At 46.4% G+C, this 18,734-nt stretch overlaps 1 protein-coding gene across 1 annotated transcript in view; it reads left to right on the top strand.

The window, feature by feature from the left end:
• Positions 1–1,057: 1,057 nt before the first annotated feature.
• The window catches only part of GSN (gelsolin), a 40,939-nt gene continuing 23,262 nt past the window's right edge, over positions 1,058–18,734 (top strand). Inside the window, exons 1-6 of the mRNA XM_006865722.1 lie at positions 1,058–1,198; positions 2,755–2,959; positions 3,612–3,766; positions 11,782–11,943; positions 12,920–13,069; positions 16,027–16,116. Of these exons, the coding sequence (XP_006865784.1) occupies positions 1,058–1,198; positions 2,755–2,959; positions 3,612–3,766; positions 11,782–11,943; positions 12,920–13,069; positions 16,027–16,116 (903 nt within the window). The remainder of the gene's footprint in view (positions 1,199–2,754; positions 2,960–3,611; positions 3,767–11,781; positions 11,944–12,919; positions 13,070–16,026; positions 16,117–18,734) is intronic.

The following is an 18,734-nucleotide window of genomic DNA, read 5'->3' as shown; positions in this document are numbered from 1 at the left end:
ATCCTCACCTTCCCCGAGAAAGTGAATGTTGTTGTTGTTAAGTGCCATTGAGTTGGTTCCTACCCACAGCGACCCTGTATAGAGTTTCCAAGGGGCAGCTGGTGAGTTTGAACTGCCAACCTTATAATTCAAACTGAACTTGCGGTCCAGTGCATTAAACCCACAGCGCTGCACCAGGACTCCATAGTGAAGTCAATAGATACAGCTTAAAACAGATAAGACAAAAACACCTCTAAGAAGCAGGATAAACTTGTTATGTAGAGACATGAAGGTAAATCCTGAATTAATGGTCAGCTGAGGGAGGTTGCCAGAAGGGGTTGTTGCTTCTGGGAAGAGAGAAGTGGGACTGTGAGGAAACAACTTTGTACAAGTATGTGACTTTAAGCACTGATAAAATAAAAGTTTTATAAAATAAACACTGCAAAAGTAAAACAGCAAACCCCAGCAATCTCAGAGGTTGAGTTCCACCTTTCTCTGCTTCACCAATCAGGTTGGGACAGAGCTACCTTAGGTGGGGGATCCGCTGGGACAGATTGCCTGGGTTCAAACCTGCCAGTATCATTTACTAGTTTGTGGAAGTTCCTTAACAGCTCTGAGGCTCATTTTTCCCTCCTGCTAAGGTGTTACGATGTGTCAATTAATGGGAAATCTTCAATCGATGTTCAGTTCTGTCATTTTCTTGTGGAAGTTACATTTGGAGAGGGATACGGGCTTTGCATGTGTCACACAGCAGAAGGAGGCTGAACAGTGCTCCTTGTGCGTGCATGGAGTCAGCGTGCCTTGAGTTAGCGCCTGTTGTATGCTAGGTCTAGAGCTGGGTCTTCGCTGAAGCTGGGGTCCAGGGGCGGCCGCGCCCAGTCCGGTCGGTCCCGTTGGGAACCGATGTCGCCAAGATCCAAGCCAGATTCCCGCCCTTACACGCCCTCGGGGCCCAGCCCTGCCCCGAGTCCTAGCTGCGGGGCGGTCCCTCTCTTGGGAGGGATGGGAGGGAGGCTACTTAAGACTGCCGACCAGGAGGCCCGTGCTGCCGACTGGGTCCTTTTCTGCAGTCGCCACCATGGCTCCACACTGCTCCGCGTCGGCGCTGTTCCGCGGCGCTCTGGTCCTGGCTCTGTGCGCTCTGTTGTCGCCTACTCGCGGGGCTAGTGCTCCGCGGGGAGCTGTCCGGGCCTCGGCGCCCCAAGCACCCCAGGAGCGGGTGAGTGCCTCAGGTGTCGGGGGTTTCTGGAGTAACTCTTTATTCTAAGTTCTTGCAGATACAGCGCTAGGAAAAGGGGAGTAATTCAGGTCTAGAATGGAAAAACTGTTTTGTTGCTTTGTAAGTATTTCCAGCTGTTTGCCTGGCTCCTCTGGATGGGGGTGGGAGCCTGGGGTCCTGACTGTTTCCCATTCTAGAAGCTAACCTCTTCTGGGCCGGATTTCTTTTCCTTCACACCATCTGAGTTCTTCCTCTCCACCGTCTGATTTCTCGCTTTGTGTCTAATTTCTCCTCTCTGTCCCATTTCCCCTGCCCTCTATATTATTTCTTCTCTCCTGATTTCTTTCTTTTCCTCTTCTGATTTCTTCTTCCATTGCAGATTCCTCCCCATCTGACTTCTGTCTTCCTGTCTAATCCTTACTCTGAAGTTTGTATGTTATCACCTCTGCCTGATTATCCTCATTACTCTGGTCTCTGAGTTCTCCTCCACCCCATCTCCTTTCTCCTCCTCTCTTCTGTTTCCTTTCTGGAGCTCTCCACTGCTTTGCCTGAGTTTTTCTCCCTGTCTGGTTTCCCCTACTCCTTCCTTTTGATTTTTACTCCTTCCAGAGCTCTCTTCCTCCCGAGGTGACCAGTGCCTGCTGATTTCAGCTCTCTGCTCCAGGCTAACCTTGCTGCAAGAGCTTGGTCTCCATACCGAGTGCATGTCTGACAAATCTTCCACTCCACCCTTGACCACTTCTCCCCCAACAGGCTCCTGCAGACCCCTGCTGTGTCCGCTACCTTTCCCAGAAATGGGATTTGGGGGAAGGGTGTTAGGGGGCAGGAGGGAGGAGGCAGACAGCTCAGGACACCACTTGGGCTCAATAACCTAGGCCCAGCTTGGGAGTATGATGGGTGGATGAGTGGAGCATGGGAAAGTGTTCCCATTTCCAAAAAGCAAACAGGCTATGAGACCTTGGACCAGTCCTCTCCCCTCTTTGGACTTCCGTTTCCCCATCTGTGGTGGTAGGGTTGGATTGTGAGCTCTCTGAGGGTACTTCTAGTTCTAAGAGCCACTGGAGATGCTGGGACAGGCTAAAGCCTCATGCCCTCAGATTTATTACAGTATCTAAGGGCTCTCCTCATGGTCCCCTAGCTGGTGCTCTTAGAGTCTGGTATGATTCCTGCTACACCCTTTCCTGGCTGAGGTTTCCTGATGGGGTCGCTTTACCTCTCTGTGCCTCAGTTGTCATATCCAGCTGGCACTTAGAACTGAAAGGAGAAAAGTAGAGCTCTCTGTCACCCCACCCCTGGGGACAAATGTAAAGTTGAGTAGAGATCCAAATGCCATTCAAGGTACAGGGTTTGGAGCTTAAACTCTAGCCTTTTTGATAATTCATCGAGACAGAGGGACTTTGAAAGGGGTAGCTTATCTCAGGAGTGAGGAGAGCCCGAGGCTCAAGTGAGATGCTCTTGGTGCTGGAACCCACCCTCCCTCGCGCCCCGGGGTCTGCCGCTGCACTGTGTCTCCAAGCCAAGCTCTCTGCTCATACCTTGCCCTGTCTCACCCTCAGCCCAGCAGTATGGTAGTGGAACACCCTGAGTTCCTCAAGGCAGGCAAGGAGCCTGGCCTGCAGATCTGGCGTGTGGAGAAGTTCGACCTGGTACCTGTGCCCCCCAACCTTTATGGAGACTTCTTCACTGGTGATGCCTATGTCATTCTGAAGACAGTGCAGCTGAGAAATGGGAATCTGCAGTACGACCTCCACTACTGGCTAGGTGAGGCCAGCCCCTGCTCCAACCCATATCCCACCCCTGCCCTATACCCCTGCCCTTGTAAAGCTCAGATCATGCTCAGGCATGATGCCCAGGAAGGGCCCCAAAGTGACCAACTGATTACTGGGCACCAGGCACATGCCAGGCTCTTGGTTAGTGGTTAGGCTTCCAGGCTTTGGAGTCTAAATTCAATCCCCAGCTCTGCCCCTTACCACCGTCTGCCCTTCAGCAAGTTCCTCATTGTCTTTGTAAAGTGGAGATGATGATTCTGTGAGTTACTGTGGCTGACCCAGAGACCTTGGACCCCTCCATAGCTTCCCTGGCTCAGCTCCAGCCAGCCCTCTTCCCCTTCAGAGTTTCTGCTGTATAAACCTATACATCCTGCCCCCTGTGTGAAATGAACTGATGCTCCAATCCTTACCTTTGAGGGTAAGTCCTTACCTTTGAGGGTAAGTAAGACTCTGGTAAGAGAGGTGAATGTAGGATAACATGTACTGCAGATGAGAGGACCTTTATAGACCATGCAGTCCAGCTCCTCTACCTCCCCCATTATATAGGTGGATTAACTGAGGCTCACAGAAGGCAGACACTTGCCAGGTTCTCAACATCCCATAGTTTGAAGAAACTAGGCTCATGCTTCTCTGATGTCTCTTAGGCAATGAATGCAGCCAGGATGAGAGCGGGGCGGCCGCCATCTTCACTGTGCAGCTGGATGACTACCTGAACGGCCGGGCTGTGCAGCACCGTGAGGTCCAGGGTTTCGAGTCAGCCACCTTTCTTGGCTACTTCAAGTCTGGTCTCAAATATAAGGTGGGTCACTTCCCACTTGCTCAGATGCCCCAATGGCAGGACTCACTGGCATCCACTTGTCTCTCCACCTTGTGTGGGTAGTTTCAGAGCTCAGCTTTGTGGAGTGGGCCAGTTCTGGGTTTATGTTCTGAGCTATTCCTAGCTGTATGATCTTGGACAAGCCACACTCCCTCTTTGGCTTCTGGTTTCTTAAGTTAAAATGGGCAGAAGAAAATCCCCCATAAGGTCACAAGACCCAGTTGCCAGATAGAAACCCAGTCCTTCTCATAGGCCTGATGGCTTGGGCCCAGTTCTGCTTCTATGTCCTTTAGTTCTTAGGACCCTGCTAACAGTGGGGCTTGTGCTAGGTCCTTGAAAGGTTACCCTTGGCCACATCCCTCTTCTGTTCTTTAGAATCCCCTTGAACTTGACCTCTTGAGCATCTGGGAGGTCACAGAGCTCTTTACCCTAAGTTCTCTGCTAGGCGGGTCTGAGCAAAGCCAAGTAGGCTAGGCACCCTGAAAGGCTGTGTTCAATATGCTGTGTGACCACTCCTCACCCCCACCAAATATACCTGTTGGCTTTCCTGAGCCTCCCTTTCCTCTCTTTTACACAAGGATCAGTTAGTCGTACCTGCGATACAGGGCAGGGGAGAAGATTTGGTGGCGGGGTAGCTGGAAGCTACCTTGAATGGGGTTTGCTCTTTAGAAAAGTGTTATCAGTATATAGTGGCTTCCACAAACTTTCGTAGCCTGAGATCCTCTGTGTTAGAATCCAAAGCCTTCATTTTACAGATTGAAAACTGAGGTCCAGAGAGGTTTAGCAAGTGGCCAGAGTCACACAGTATGTTGCTGTCAGAGCTAGGTCTAGAACCCAGATTTCTTTACTCTTCGCATTCTTTCCACTATACCAATCTGCCTTTCATGAGCAGGGTTCTAGGGTAAGGTTCAAGCCATGACTGAGCTGCTTGATGTTCCCTGTGGACTTGAAGAAGAGGTCACTTACTCTCTTGGGCCCCAGGGTGCAGTCAGTGGGCCCAGTGACCCTGTTTACTGAGGTATGGCACAGGGGATAGGATGATGGGAAAGTGAGACTGAGATAATGAAGGCAGGGTGTGGCCTGGGAACCCGGCCTGAGTTCTGGGAGGGTGAGGCCAGGCTGGATTACCTGAAAGCCTACCCATCCTCTTTCTATTAGTCTGTGTCTCCAGAACTCCTACTAGCTGCCCAGTCTCACGTCTGGGACCTTGGTTCCTTAAAGAAGGAGCGGTGAGGAAGTTGGGAGCCAGGATGCTGGCATGGAGAAGGACCAGGTTTGTTTGCAAGTCCAGGGACAGGGAGTGGAAAGAGCACTTAACCAACATATGGGGGGGTCAGCTCCCACAGCACAGTCTCTAACTGCTGGGAGACTTTGGGCAAGTCCAGTGCCTCTGCATGTTTGTACTCGCCCTCCCATTCTTTATTCGTTTAGACAATACTTAACTGAGCTCCTCTAACCACAGCCCTGCTTATTGTAGCTGCTGTATGGCAGGCACTGTATCAGGCACACACATCTCCCCACTGAAGCCTCACAGCAGTCCTGGGAGATGGGTAGTTAGGGTTCATAACCAGTAAGCAGTGGCAAGAGCATTCCAGTGCAGACCCGTGTTCCCCCACTCTGTGCTGGGATGCTCCGATGAAGGAGTTGGGTCTCTTTGAAGGCTCCCCAAATGTGAGGGAGCCTAATGGGATCACAAAGAATCTCAATCCAGTGCATCAGAGGGTGACAGGTGGAAGTCTAGGGATAGCGGTCAACTCTGCGCTCTGTTCAGGCCTGGACAGGTGAGAAGAAGCTTGTCTGCCTGTTTCTTTGGGGATAGTCTGATGATCAAACTTTGATCACAAATAGGACTCTTCTCACATATTCAAGAAGGACAATATCATCAGCTGCAGAACAGGTACACTAGTGTTGCAGAACAGATTTTTAGAAATAAATAAGGATAAGCAGAACTGCTACTGAACAGTGGGCTTTTACTACATGATCTCATTTAGTTCTGAGTCTTTAAAGTTGGTATTGTTAAGTGCCGTTGAGTCGGTTCTGACCCATAGCGACTCTGTATAGGATTTCTGAGGAGCAGTTGGTGAGTTTGAACCACTGACCTTGCAGTTAAAATGGCTTTGCAGTCTGGCGCATTCACCCCTGTTTCACAGATGAAGAAGCTGAGGCTCAGAGGGTTGAACTCGCTTGCTTAATCTCATACAACTAACTAGCAGATGGTGCCTATCACTTAGCACTCATATACTACTTCCTATGTGTCCAGCTGGGCCTCTTCCTTTTCCCATAGAACTTCTTTTACCCTGTCAGATACTTTGTAGTATTGGTCCTGTTTTATAAAGGAGAAAGTTGGAGCACAGAGAAGTTAAGCAACTGACCCAAAGTCCCACAGTTAGTGAAGATAAAACTGGGATGCAAGCTGACTCTGCCGATTCTGAAGCCCCTGTGTATAGAGGGTCTAGCACAGAGCTGGGTTCAGAGTAAACGTCTCAAGAATCCCTGGTCTTTGACCTTAGCTTAGGTGTGGGGTGCATAGGAATCTGCATGTTTAGCAAGTCTCCACCCAGCTAACCCCAGGTGATTTTTGCCAGGTGTTTCTAGACTACACTCTGAGAAACATCCCAGAGTGAGATCCCCACCTGACCCTAGACTCGGGGTTTCAGTTCCAAACGACTCTGACTTGTAGTAGAAATTGAGGTCCAAGGCGGGTCCTGTTTTCTACCTTCTGCAAATCCTCCAGCTGCCCCCGCACTTGGCAAGCCTAGCCTAAGGTTCTCAGCCTGGTGCCCTCATCAATTATAGATCCCTGAGGAGCAGGGCTTGTTATGCAAGACTTGTTTCTGTGAAAGCCTCCTCCTCAGAGCTGGTTTTGTCCTGTGTGTCAAGGGAGTCTGGGAGGAGAAGGAAGGGCCAGGCAGGGAGGGGCTGCAGTACCTCCCCAAAGGGCTGTCATGGGGCCTGGCCTAGCTGGCTTTTATCCCCAAACCCTCAAGTAAAGCTCAATGCATGGCAGTTCAGGTCCATCTGATAAAGGCATTGAGTCTCAGACGGAATCCTCGAGACCCCTGGGATTGGGTTATTTGAAGCCCTTTTATCAAATGAAATCAGGACCAGGCAGAAACCGAGGAGCCCCTAGACCCAAGGAATACAATCTGAAAATGACAGATTCACTAGAACCTCCCCTCCCTTCCTTCCTCCCATTTCTTAGATATGGTACCCTGAGTTTATAGGGTGGAGAGGACCAGTGTTGGTGTGTTTGTTTTATAACTATTGTTGTTGTTGTAGTTGTTAAGTGCCATCGAGTCAGTACCGAGTCATAGCAACCCTATGCACAACAGAATGAAACACTGCCCAGTCCTGGGCCAACCTCATAATTGTTGCTATGTTTGAGCCCATTAATGCCGCCACTTTGCCATTCCATCTCGCTGGGGGTCTTCCTCTTTTTCTCTGATCCTCCTCCTTACCAAACATGATATCCTTCTCCAGTGACTGGTCATTATTTTCCATATAGTTTTCTTCCCCTTTTTCTTTTTCTGGTTATAGGAATAATATAAGCAATATAAACTATTTTAAAAGAAAAAAAAATCTAACATTGCTAAGTATGTTGTTGTTAGGTGCCATCAAGTCGGTACTGACGCATAGTGACTGTGTACAACAGAACGAAACACTGCCCAATCCTGGGCGAACCTCAGTACTGTTGCCACGCTTGAGCCTATAGATGCTGCCACTTTGCCAGTCCATCTCTTTGGGGGTCTTCCTCTTTTTCTCTGACCCTCACCTTATCAAACATGATATCCTTCTCCAGGGACTGGTCCCTCCTCACAATATGTCCAAAATATGAGAGACAAAGTTGGGTCGTCCTGGCCTCCAAGAAGCACTCTGGCTGCACTTCTTCCAACACAGATCTGTTGGTTCTTTTGGCAGCCCATGGCACTTTCAATATTCTCTTCCGACACCATAACTCAAAAGCATCGATTCTTCTACGGTCTTTCCTATTCACTGTCCAGCTTTCGCATGCATGTGAGCTTATTGAAAATACCGTGGCTTGGGTCAGGCACACCTTAGTCCTCAAGCTGACATCTTTGCTCTTCAACACTTTAAAAAGGTCTTTTGCAGCAGATTTGCCTAATGCAATACATTGTTTGATTTCTTGACTGCTGCTTCCACGAGTGTTGATAGTTGATCCAAGAAGAATGAAGTTCTTGACAACTTGCTAAGTATAGGTTTTAGAAAAAAAAATTTAGAAGTATAATTCTACCCCTGAAGATAATCCCCATCCTGGTGTGATGCTGCACAGTAAACACTCGATCATAAGATTAGGTTGAATGGCAAGGTCAGTGGTTCAAATCCACCAGCTGCTCCTTGGAAACTATGCAGGGTTCACTATGAGCCAGGACCAACTTGAGTACTCTTATCAGCAACAATGCGACAGTGTACCATTTCTCTCTCCACTCTCGCTTTCAACATTACGTTCATTTGAAAAGTGAAATTTTGTTAAAAAATGTAATACCAGTCTCTACTCAGCTAATGATCAGACACTTAAAGGCAACAATCAAATAATCATAAAGATTATAGTAACAATAGTATATAAAAAAAGGATTAATTAAATTCTTGCTCCTGGCTTGTGTAGATCCACTAAAAGCTTGCCTTTATTTATTTATTTTTAAAATGTTTATTGTGAATTATGTGGTAGTTTACATGGGAGAACATTAGCTTTACATTCATCCTATCATATATCATTTCATTGCCATGGTTACAAACCCCTCCATGTATCATCAGTCAACCAAAGGGTATACCCTGCAAGCCTTCCCCCCACCGGTTTTCAGCACACAGTCCTTCTCCCTCTCTGGGTCTAGAGTCCCAGCTGCTCCATCTCTCCACGTTATCGTCTCTGCCTCTATCTCTGGCGTCACTGTTTCTCTGGGTAGGGTCCTGCACTCCGCTCTTCTTCCTTGATGGTTCCAGGGACCTCCGCTCCTGGACTGCAAAGTCAATCACTGTTCTCTTTCTGCTACAAAATGTCCACCTTTACATTTCCAACCCTCACAATCATTCCTGATAACAGTTTTTCATTATTGTATCACAAGAGTCCTATCCCCATCTCCTTTCATCAGCCACGTCCAGACAGATTGGATACTACTCAGTGGAGATTCTACCTTCCTCCACACCCTCTGGATCTAGGCTCCTCCTTGAAAGCTTGCAAGCCAGTCACTTCTTGCCGTTGTAGCCCCCTCATTTTGGGTAGCCAATGTCCAAGTTGCCCATCCTGTCTACTCTGTGTATGGACGGGTGGGAATGATCCTAAGTTTGTCTTTATTTTTGTTAATGAACTTTTTTGGCACTGTAGGATAATGCGCTGGACCACAGTCAGTTTGAACCACAAGGTCTACGTTTCAAACCCTATCTGCTCCTCGGAAACCCTATACAGGGTTGCTATAGATCTGAACTGACTTGATTGTTGTTGTTAAGTGCTGTCGAGTCGATTCCAACCCATAGCGACCCTGTATAGGGTTTCCAAGGAGAAGATGGTGAGCTTGAACCAACGACATTGCAGTTCAAATGACTTTGAATTCTGGCATATTAGCCTACTCGATAGCATTTAACAAAAAAACAGCTTTTTAAAAAAAACGAATGTAGTTTTTGTTAACTCTATTTGTTAACTAATCTTTTCCAGTCCAATGTCTTAAATTGATAGCACTTAAAGTAAGTAGTTAATTAACCAGAAACTCCTGGCAACAATCATTAGAATTTCAGTATTCTTAAAAAAAAAATAAATTCACATAGAGAGCGTTCATATAGTTGAGATTTACTTCATAAAACAGCCCTTTTGTTTGTTTGTTTGTTTTGAACATTTCTACTTATTAAAAACAAAATTAAAAGGTAGGCTTGAACAAGTAAAGTATTTGAAAGGCATTGAAAAAAATTAATGGTCTTTTTTTGTCTGCCATTTCCTCATCTCTGAGAAATCAGTGGAAACCGCTGGTGTTCCCTGCCAGCACCTTTTGGAAAAGCTGTTCAATCCTCTGCCTTTTTACCTGCAGCTAAATGAAGTCCATGGGCACACAGACTTGGGTGAGGCTGAGGGACCTTGGAATGGCAGACTTGGGGTTAAACCCAACCTTGCTGTCAACTGAGTCACCCTGGGCACTGTGCTTACCCACTGTGAACCTCAGTTTCCTCACATGTGAAGTGGTGTAATGAGCCCCTAATTGGTGAGCTAGTTGCAAGGACTACATATATGTAAAGCATGTGTCCTGCTCCAGACACAGGGTCTCAGTAAGTGTCCGCTGTTGCTGTCATTACTAATTCAGTCCAGGCTGCCCTTCCCCAGCTGCTCCTCCGAGTAATTGGCTCCCAGGACCCCGTGTCTCTCCTCCCATCCCTCTGTACCTCCCATTACCAGCCCATTGATGTCCTTTGCCCTCTGTTCTGTTTATTCATCCCAGGCCTCAGTGGCCTCTCAGACCTGATGTATGTATGCAGATATATGCATACATAGAACAGGCACTCTATTTAAATTGGCTCCCTTTGCCTCTTGCTCTCGTTGAGCCTGTGATATGAAAATCGGATGTAGCTTTCCTCTGCAAAGAGGGGCTGGATTGTGTGGCTGCATTTCTGCCCTAGAGGAAACCATTCTGCCTCCCCCTGCCCAGCCCTCATGATGCATGGAGCAGGGAGATGAGCACTGAGTGGGAGCAGGAGCCGAGGTGTTGAGCTTTGGCTCTGCCCCACCCTTGATGGAATCCTGGAATAAACCACTTCTCTGTGCTTCAGTTCATCCGTGAGTCCAATGAGGAACTCCTGAAGGACCTTGTCAGCTCTGATTTGACAGCCCTGGGGTCTAGGGGCTGGGGAGCAGTGTTGAGAAAACCCCTCCTTTGTCTTGGTGGCAGGTGCAGAGGTGGCAGAGTAGAGGATTGTGTCTTCTTCATTTCACAAAGGAGAGCCCTAAGGCTTAGAGACTGGAAAGAAAGTTAGCCAAGGTCACCGACATTACAGTGACAGGAAGTCCTTGAGTCCTAGGCTGATGCTCTGTCCCTTACCCACCAGACCAATTGTCATTGAGTTGTTCCCAACTCAGGGCAACCCTAAGTGTGTCAGAGCAAAACTGTATTACATATCATTTTTAATGGCTCAGGTTACGAGAAATAGATTGCTAGGACTTTCTTCTGGGATACCCTGGGGTGGACTTGAACCTCCAATGTTTTGGTTAGCAGCTGAGTTTATGAACTCTTTGTACCACCCATGAGTCCAGCTGCTGCTTCTAAGACACAGTTGGGTGGGGCTGATGTGGTATCATGGGAGGATGAAGAGACATGGTGTGGGTTGGAGCAGTCTGAGAAGACTTCCTAGAGGAGGACTAGAGCCTGGAAAGATGGAAAGATTTGGATGAGCACTTTTCAAGGTGGATTCTACTGAACTCCAGAGCTGCAGATTGGGCGTGATTGGGAAAGTGGTTTCTTACCCAGTAAATTGGGAAAATGCTGTGTAAAACAAAGACAAACAGATTTAGTCAAAGAGATTTCCTGAATCTTCATTATGTTCATGCGCACTGTGTATCAGTCAGGAGTGGTGAGTAAAACACGTTCTCTGTGCTTATTTGGTCACGGAACCCTTGGCTTATGAAATATTTTGGAGAACAATGCTTTGAGAAAACGCTTGTTTTGAGATAGGGATGCTTGCAGTTCTTGGGCCCAGGAAAGTGGCTCTGGAGGTCTTTATGAGTGAAGTGGGAATGCGTGGGAACCTGTGGTTCTGTCACTAACTAACTATGTGAGCCTGTTAAAATGTGTTCCTTTTTTCAATATCAGTCACCATCTCTGAAATGGGGATATGACTATTCTAAGCTCCAACAAGTTAATGAGTGAAAGTCTGGTGTTGACTGGAATCAGTGAGTTGCCAGAATGCCTCTGGTCTAGAGGGCAGGGTTACCTTCTGTGTAGTCCTGTCTCTCTCCCTCCTATTTGCCTCCCTGGACTGACTCTGTCTTTTTGATCTTACAGAAAGGAGGTGTGGCATCAGGATTCAAGCACGTGGTACCCAATGAAGTGGTGGTGCAGAGACTCTTCCAGGTTAAAGGGCGACGTGTGGTCCGTGCCACGGAGGTGCCAGTATCATGGGAGAGCTTCAACAGTGGTGACTGCTTCATCCTGGACCTGGGCAACGTGAGTCCTGCCCTTTCCCTGATGGATACAGCCACATATGTGTATGGTACATATATGTTCACACATGCACAGTTTTACAGGACTGTCTACAGATGTTTGACATTTTATATGCATTCCCCTCACAAATTCACGAATTCGCATCTGCTAATGTACATGGCTAAACGTTCCACCCCAAATGTCATGTGCATATGCACATAGAGCATAAACTGTGTAAACATGCATGAGGCAGACACATCTGCAAGGACCCCTACACAGATGTGCTCAGCATGCTTGTTAGACTCAAGTGCATCATACACATAATGCACAGACTTCAGGTACTCACCATGTGCTCAGTGAATCCAATTAGCATACAGGTTCCCTGACATCTTGAGTTCCTAGACCTGTTGTGTACCAGTTGACATTTATAAATGTGTCACTGGCATAAGCAAAAACTGTAGGCTTTTAGCCACCATGAATGGACCATGTGAACCACAATAAGTGCATAAACACATAGACTTAGGTGTGTTTAGGGATCCAAACATGTATATGGTACACCGATAATTGTCACACACACACATTTGTACATGACCCACTTCACAGATGCTTGATGCTGTATACTCATTCACCTCACAAATTCATATGAATGTCCACCTGCAAATATACATGGCCAAACATTCCACCCCAAACGTCATGAGCATATATACATGTAGCAAAAATGCTATGTAAATATAAACGCATATTTCTAGTGTTAGCTTTTTGCTTAAGAAAAGTAGACATGCAGAAAAGTTCATGAATCTTGAGCATACAGCTCAATAGATTTTACAAAATAACCACACTCGGTGTGTATATACAGACATAAAGGGCTAGCCCTCACCTAAGGAAACAGAATAAGAGATACTTACATACACCCATCCTCACTGTCTTCTCTTTCTGTTATGACACTAGGGGGCTTAGATGATATTTGTGGCACTGCCTAAATGGGATCTTTGTTTTACAGGATATTTACCAATGGTGTGGCACCAGCAGCAACCGATTTGAGAGACTGAAGGCAACACAGGTGTCTAAGGGCATCCGGGACAATGAGCGCAGTGGCCGGGCTCGAGTGCATGTGTTTGAGGAGGATGCTGAGCCCGAGGCAATGCTCCAGGTACTAATTAATGGTCACACCCAGGGGTGTGGGGTGGGGCTGTGCACAGGGACAGGATGTGCACAGCTGTCTTCCAGCAACAAGTAATTCTGAGGCCAATAGTAAGTGTTTCTTCTCTTCTTTAAGACAGTTGTGTTGGAGGTTGTTTTTGTCCTTTGAGGCATTTTATTTGCATGCATGTATTACATTCCTAGAAAAAGAATCCCAAGATGTTCCCTCCTGTGTGTTTTTATCTTCTTTCCTTGTGGCCCCGCTGCCAACTGAGATCATCAGTACCATAAATCGAAACTGACTAGACAGGAACAGAATACTCTGCCACTTTCCTTGATGAATTTCACATCCAATTTGGGGCTGATCACTCCACACTTATCTAACCTGCTGTCAAGTCTGGGTTCCCTAGAAGAGCAAAGACAGAAATATAGATATAGATATAGATAGATATATATTATACTGTCATCGAGTACTGGTGAATCGGTTCTGACTCATGGTGACCCTAAATAGCGTTTCCGAGGACTGGCTGGTGGATTTGAACTGCTGTCTTGTAGTTCAAACCAACCTTGTGGTCCAGTACTTATCCTCCAACCCTACACCAGGATTCTCTTTCTCTCTGTCTATACATCTATGTGTGTGTGTGTGACCCTGTATAGGGTTTCCAAGGAGCAGCTGGTGAGCTTGAACTACCGCCCTTGCAGTTCAGATGATTTTGCAGTCTGATGCATTAACCCACAGCGCCACACCAAGACTCCATAGATGGATATGTATGTATCTATATAGAGACACAAAGAGAGAGATTTACTTCAAGGAAATGGCTTTCCCAGTTGTGGGCCATGGAATGTCCCAAATCTGTGTGTTCTGTGGTAGGCTGGAGACCTCTGCTGACTTACAAGCCTCCAAGGGCTGGTGAATCCAAAATTTGCATGTCAGGCAGTAAACTGAAGACTACTGCAGGAGTCCTGGTGTGGCACTGTAGGAGAAGTACTGGACTGCTAACCACAAAATATCGGCAGTTAAAACCCACCAGCTGCTCCTTTAAAACTCTAGGCAGTGTCACTATGAGTTGGAACTGATTCCTCAGCACTTAACAACAACACTCCAAGAATCAGAGGCTAGAGGACATGAAGAGTGCAGGTCAAGGAGAGAGCAAGCTACACCATACAGTTATACAGCAGCAGTGGAGGCAGGCCACACCCCCAAAGAAACTCCCCTTTCAATTGGATCACTAAATCGAAGGCAGCTATGCTATGGAACTTAACAACAACATAGTATTGAAGACCTTCTGCCAAACTCCTTGAGAATCATAGCCTAGCCAAGGTGACACATCACATTCACCATCACACCTGCCTGTGGCTTGTCACAATTTCCCCAACTCTGATCATCAGTGATTTCAAATTTGCCAGTGTCGCCATGCTTCATCGTCAGAGTTAGAAACCAGATGATGTAGGACCACGGCCAGATAAGAACGGGGCATTTGCCTCTCCTCTCTGTATTACTGATGCCCTTAGAGCATTGGCCAGTATGTTTATTTGCCTGCTCACCATTATGGCTGCACAGAAAGATGGACAGTTTGTTGTTTTGTTTTTTTACTAAGTGGGAATTATTTAAGAATTGGAGAGAGCAGTTTCCTGGGCAACTCCCAGACTCCCCTGAGATTTGGGCTGGATCTGAGGACCCAGGTGTGTGCTGGGACTTGTGAGCCACATCCTCCAGTTGGGAGGGAAGGCCAGATCCTGTGGCAGGAGCTGAGAAGGAAGGTCTCAGCATTCCCTGAGGGTAAGCCAGTTCAGAAAGAGACAGCTGAGACCCAGACTGCTCTTCTTCTCTCACCAGTCCTGATAGTTTGTGGCCCACTTAGTTAACTCCCAGGCATTTTGCTTTGACCCGTATCAGTAAAGAAGACCATCAACTCACCACCTTGCCACTTGGATTCCATTTGTTTGGTTTTTAGGAAGAACTGAAATAAACCATGTATTTGGAGAGAGGTGAAGATAATGGCATGGAGATTGGACACCAAGAATGGCCTGGGAGGGGCAATAGTTGGGGCTGTGAAGGCTGGAGGCAGCCCAGAGTAAAGAAGTAAAGAGAGGCTCTGAAGTTACAGGGATATGAGTTCAAATTCTGACTTAGTCACCCAATAGCTGTGCAATTTTTTTCAAGTGACTTCATCTTTTGGGCTTCAGTTTCCTCTTCTGTAAAATGGGCATGGTAATCTGTTCTTTCTTTTGGGGGAATGAGGATTAAATGAGGTCTTTTAAGGGCATGTGGAGTCCTGGTGTGACACTGTAGGATAAGCACTGGACTACTAACCTCAGGGTCATTGGTTCAAACCCACCAGTTGATCCTCAAAAATCCTATACAGGGTCGCTATGAGTCAGAACTAACTTAATGACACTTTGCAACAACAACAAGGGCATGGGTAGAAGGTGTTAATTAAGTATTTATAGTTACCATTGTCATTATAATTGTTTTTAGAAGGCCAAAGAGGAAATAAATACCTTAAGTGCCCTGGGTGGTACCATCAGTGTGCTTTCTACTACTAACCTAAAGGTTCACCAGCCTTCAAACTCACCCAGATGCGCTGTGGAGGAAAGGCCTGGTAACTGCTGGCACACAGATTGCAGGCAATAAAACCTGTGGAGCAGTTCTCCTCTGTAGCACAGTGGGTAGCTGTGACTCAGAATGGATTCAGTGACAACAGGGTTTCTCTTCTTTTACTGCCTGATGACAGAGGCGCTTCAGTGTCCTCTCAGAGCTCCTGAGACAGGGAGAGTGACAGGGAAGATAGACCTAGTTGAGCTCCCACAACAGGGGCCGTAGGAGCTGAAGAAGCATCCTGCCCCACTTGGAGGATGCTTTAGGTACCCAAGTGGCCTCTGCCTGCTTGAGCTCCCCATGGGTTGGGGAGGTTGTTGGGGCTCACACCACCCCTTCTCACCACCCTCCATCTCTCTCTCTCGCAGGTGCTGGGTACTAAGCCGGCTCTACCTCCAGGGACTGAGGACACAGCCAAGGAGGATGCAGCCAACCGTAAGCTGGCCAAGCTCTACAAGGTGAGTGTTGGATGCTGTGTCCCGCTGGAGCGTGGGGCTCCACTCCTGTGGGTCCTTGAGCAAAGCATCCCTGGGTGGGTGGGCCAGGAAGGAGAGCACTGATTGGATTCCTCATTCATTGGTGGACACTCATGGGCGTCTTTTGGCTTCCTTCACTAAGAATAAGACAGCATGATAAACTACAGACACAACTTGAGTCATGTTCCTCTGTGGGGTCTTGAGCAATGCTTATTCCCATTCACGTCTCAGCTTCCTACTTTGTAAAGTGGGGGAGAAGAGAAAGATACCAAGTTTGTCTGATTTCTGAAGTTTAAAGAGAGATAATTAGGGAGTACTATGGCTCTATAAGGAGCTCTGGTACCGTACTGGTTATGAACCAGGCTGCTAATCTCACGGTCAGCAGTTTGAAACTACCAGCTGTTCCATGGGAGAAAGATGAGGCTTTCTGCTTCCGTAAAGATTTACAGCCTCAGAAACCGTATGCAGGCTCGCTATGAGTCAGAACTGACTCCATGGCACATAATAACAACAAGAACAACATGGCTTTATAGGATAAGAACTGGACTGCTAACCACAAGGTCAGTGGTTCAAGCCCAGCAATCCACAGGAAAAAGATGGCGTTTTCTGCTCCCTTAAAGATTTACAGCCTTGGAACCCTATACAGGGTGGCTATGAGTAGAAATTGACTCGACTACACTTAACAACACCACAAAGGTAATTGGTGGGAATATGTCTTAGGAAATCATGGGAGAAATACTATAGAAAGGAGGGTGTGTATGGGACGGGTGTATAATTTCTTCCCTATGATGTTTAAAATTGACTTGTGGCTTATCTTCAGCTAGGAAAGTTTAGAACTATCCTATTACTATTCCCATTTTACCTATGAGGAAATCAAATCACAGAAAGGGTCATTTGTATCCTAGGAGTCCTGGTGTGGTGCTATAGGATAAACACTGGATCACAATGTCAGTTTGAACCTCATGGTTGGTGGTTCATACCCATCAGTCACTCCTCGGAGACTATACGGGTTCTCCCGGGTTACCATCACCAGAGGTAGGAAAGTGCCTCCTCACTCAGAGTCACCTGGGTAACGTCAGTCTCAGATTTTGGACATACCTTTTTTTTTTCCTTTTTAAAGTTTTTTAAAAAAAAATTTAAATGAGCTTTTATTTTTGAATACTCTCTAGGAGTAAAGAAATTTGAAAACATTGTACAGAGTTTCCTTTAAAAAAATTTTTTTTTTTACCAACTTCTTAACATCTTCACATAATGATGAAACTCAGAAACCAACAATGGTCAATACAGTCAACTGAAAAATGGCTGCAACTCTACATTGACACGGAACTGCCAGAGGTTTAAGCCAGATTCAGACGAGGACCTGTAATGGGGAATATCATTGCTGACACCAGATGGATATTAGCTGAAAGCAGAGAATACCAAAAAGATGTTTACCTGTGCTTTATTGACTATGCAAAGGCTTTCAACTGTTTGGATCATGGCAAGCTACAGACCACATTGCAGAAAATGAGTAATACAGACACCTAAGTGTGCTCATGAGGAACCTGTACATAGACCAAGAGATAGTCATTTGAACAGAACAAGGAGACACTGAATGGTTTAAAATTAGGAAAGGTGTGCGCCAAGGTTGCATTCTTTCACTATACTTATTCAACCTGTACCCTGAGCAAATAATCTGAGAGTCTGAATTACATGAAGGAGAATGTGGCATCAGTATTGGAGGATGACTCATTAACAACCTGTGATATGCACATGATACAACCTTGCTTGCTGAGAGCAAAGAGGGCTTAAAATACTTACTGATGAAAATGTAAGACTACAGCCTTCAATATGGGTTGCACCTTAATGTAGAGAAAACAAAAATCCTCACCACTGAACCAATAAATAGCATGATAAATGGAGAAAAGACTGAAGTTGTCAAATACTTCATTTTGCTCAGATTGACCATCAACACTCATGGAAGCTGCAATCAAGAAATGAAAAGGCATATTGCACTAGGCATATTTGCCGCACAAGAGCTCTTTAAAGTGTTAAGGAACAAAGATACTAGTTTAAGGACTGAAATGTGCCTGATCCAAGCCATAATATTTTCAATATCCTTATGTGCATGTGAAAGTTGGGCAGTGAATAAGAGAAGAATTGATGCATTTGAGTTACGGGTGTTGAAGAAGAATATTGAAAGTACCATGGAGTTCCAGAACAAAAGAATCTGTGTTGGAAGAAGTGCAGCCAGAATGTTCCTTAGAAATCAGGATGGCCAGACTTCATCTCTCATACTAGCAGGAGAGACCAGTGCCTGGAGAAGGACATCATGCTAGGTAAAGTGAAGGGTCATCGTTAAAGAAGAAAACCCTCAATGAGATGGATTGGCACAGTGGCAGCAGCAATGGGCTCATGCCTAACAGTGATTGTGAGGATGTTGCAGGACTGGCCAGTGGTTCGTTCTGTTGTACATAAGGTCGCTGTGAGTTCAAACAGACTCGACAGCACCTGATTATTCCAATTTCTCTTGTTCTTTTTTCCAGGATCCAATTCAAGATACCACATTGCATTCAGCTCTTTTAATTTTATTTTTTATTTTTACTAATGAGGTTGATACC

Source organism: Chrysochloris asiatica, unplaced genomic scaffold, assembly GCF_000296735.1.
Source record: "Chrysochloris asiatica unplaced genomic scaffold, ChrAsi1.0 scaffold00081, whole genome shotgun sequence".
NCBI classification, from domain to species: Eukaryota; Metazoa; Chordata; class Mammalia; order Afrosoricida; family Chrysochloridae; genus Chrysochloris; species Chrysochloris asiatica.
This window is presented reverse-complemented; position numbering and strand designations above follow the sequence as displayed.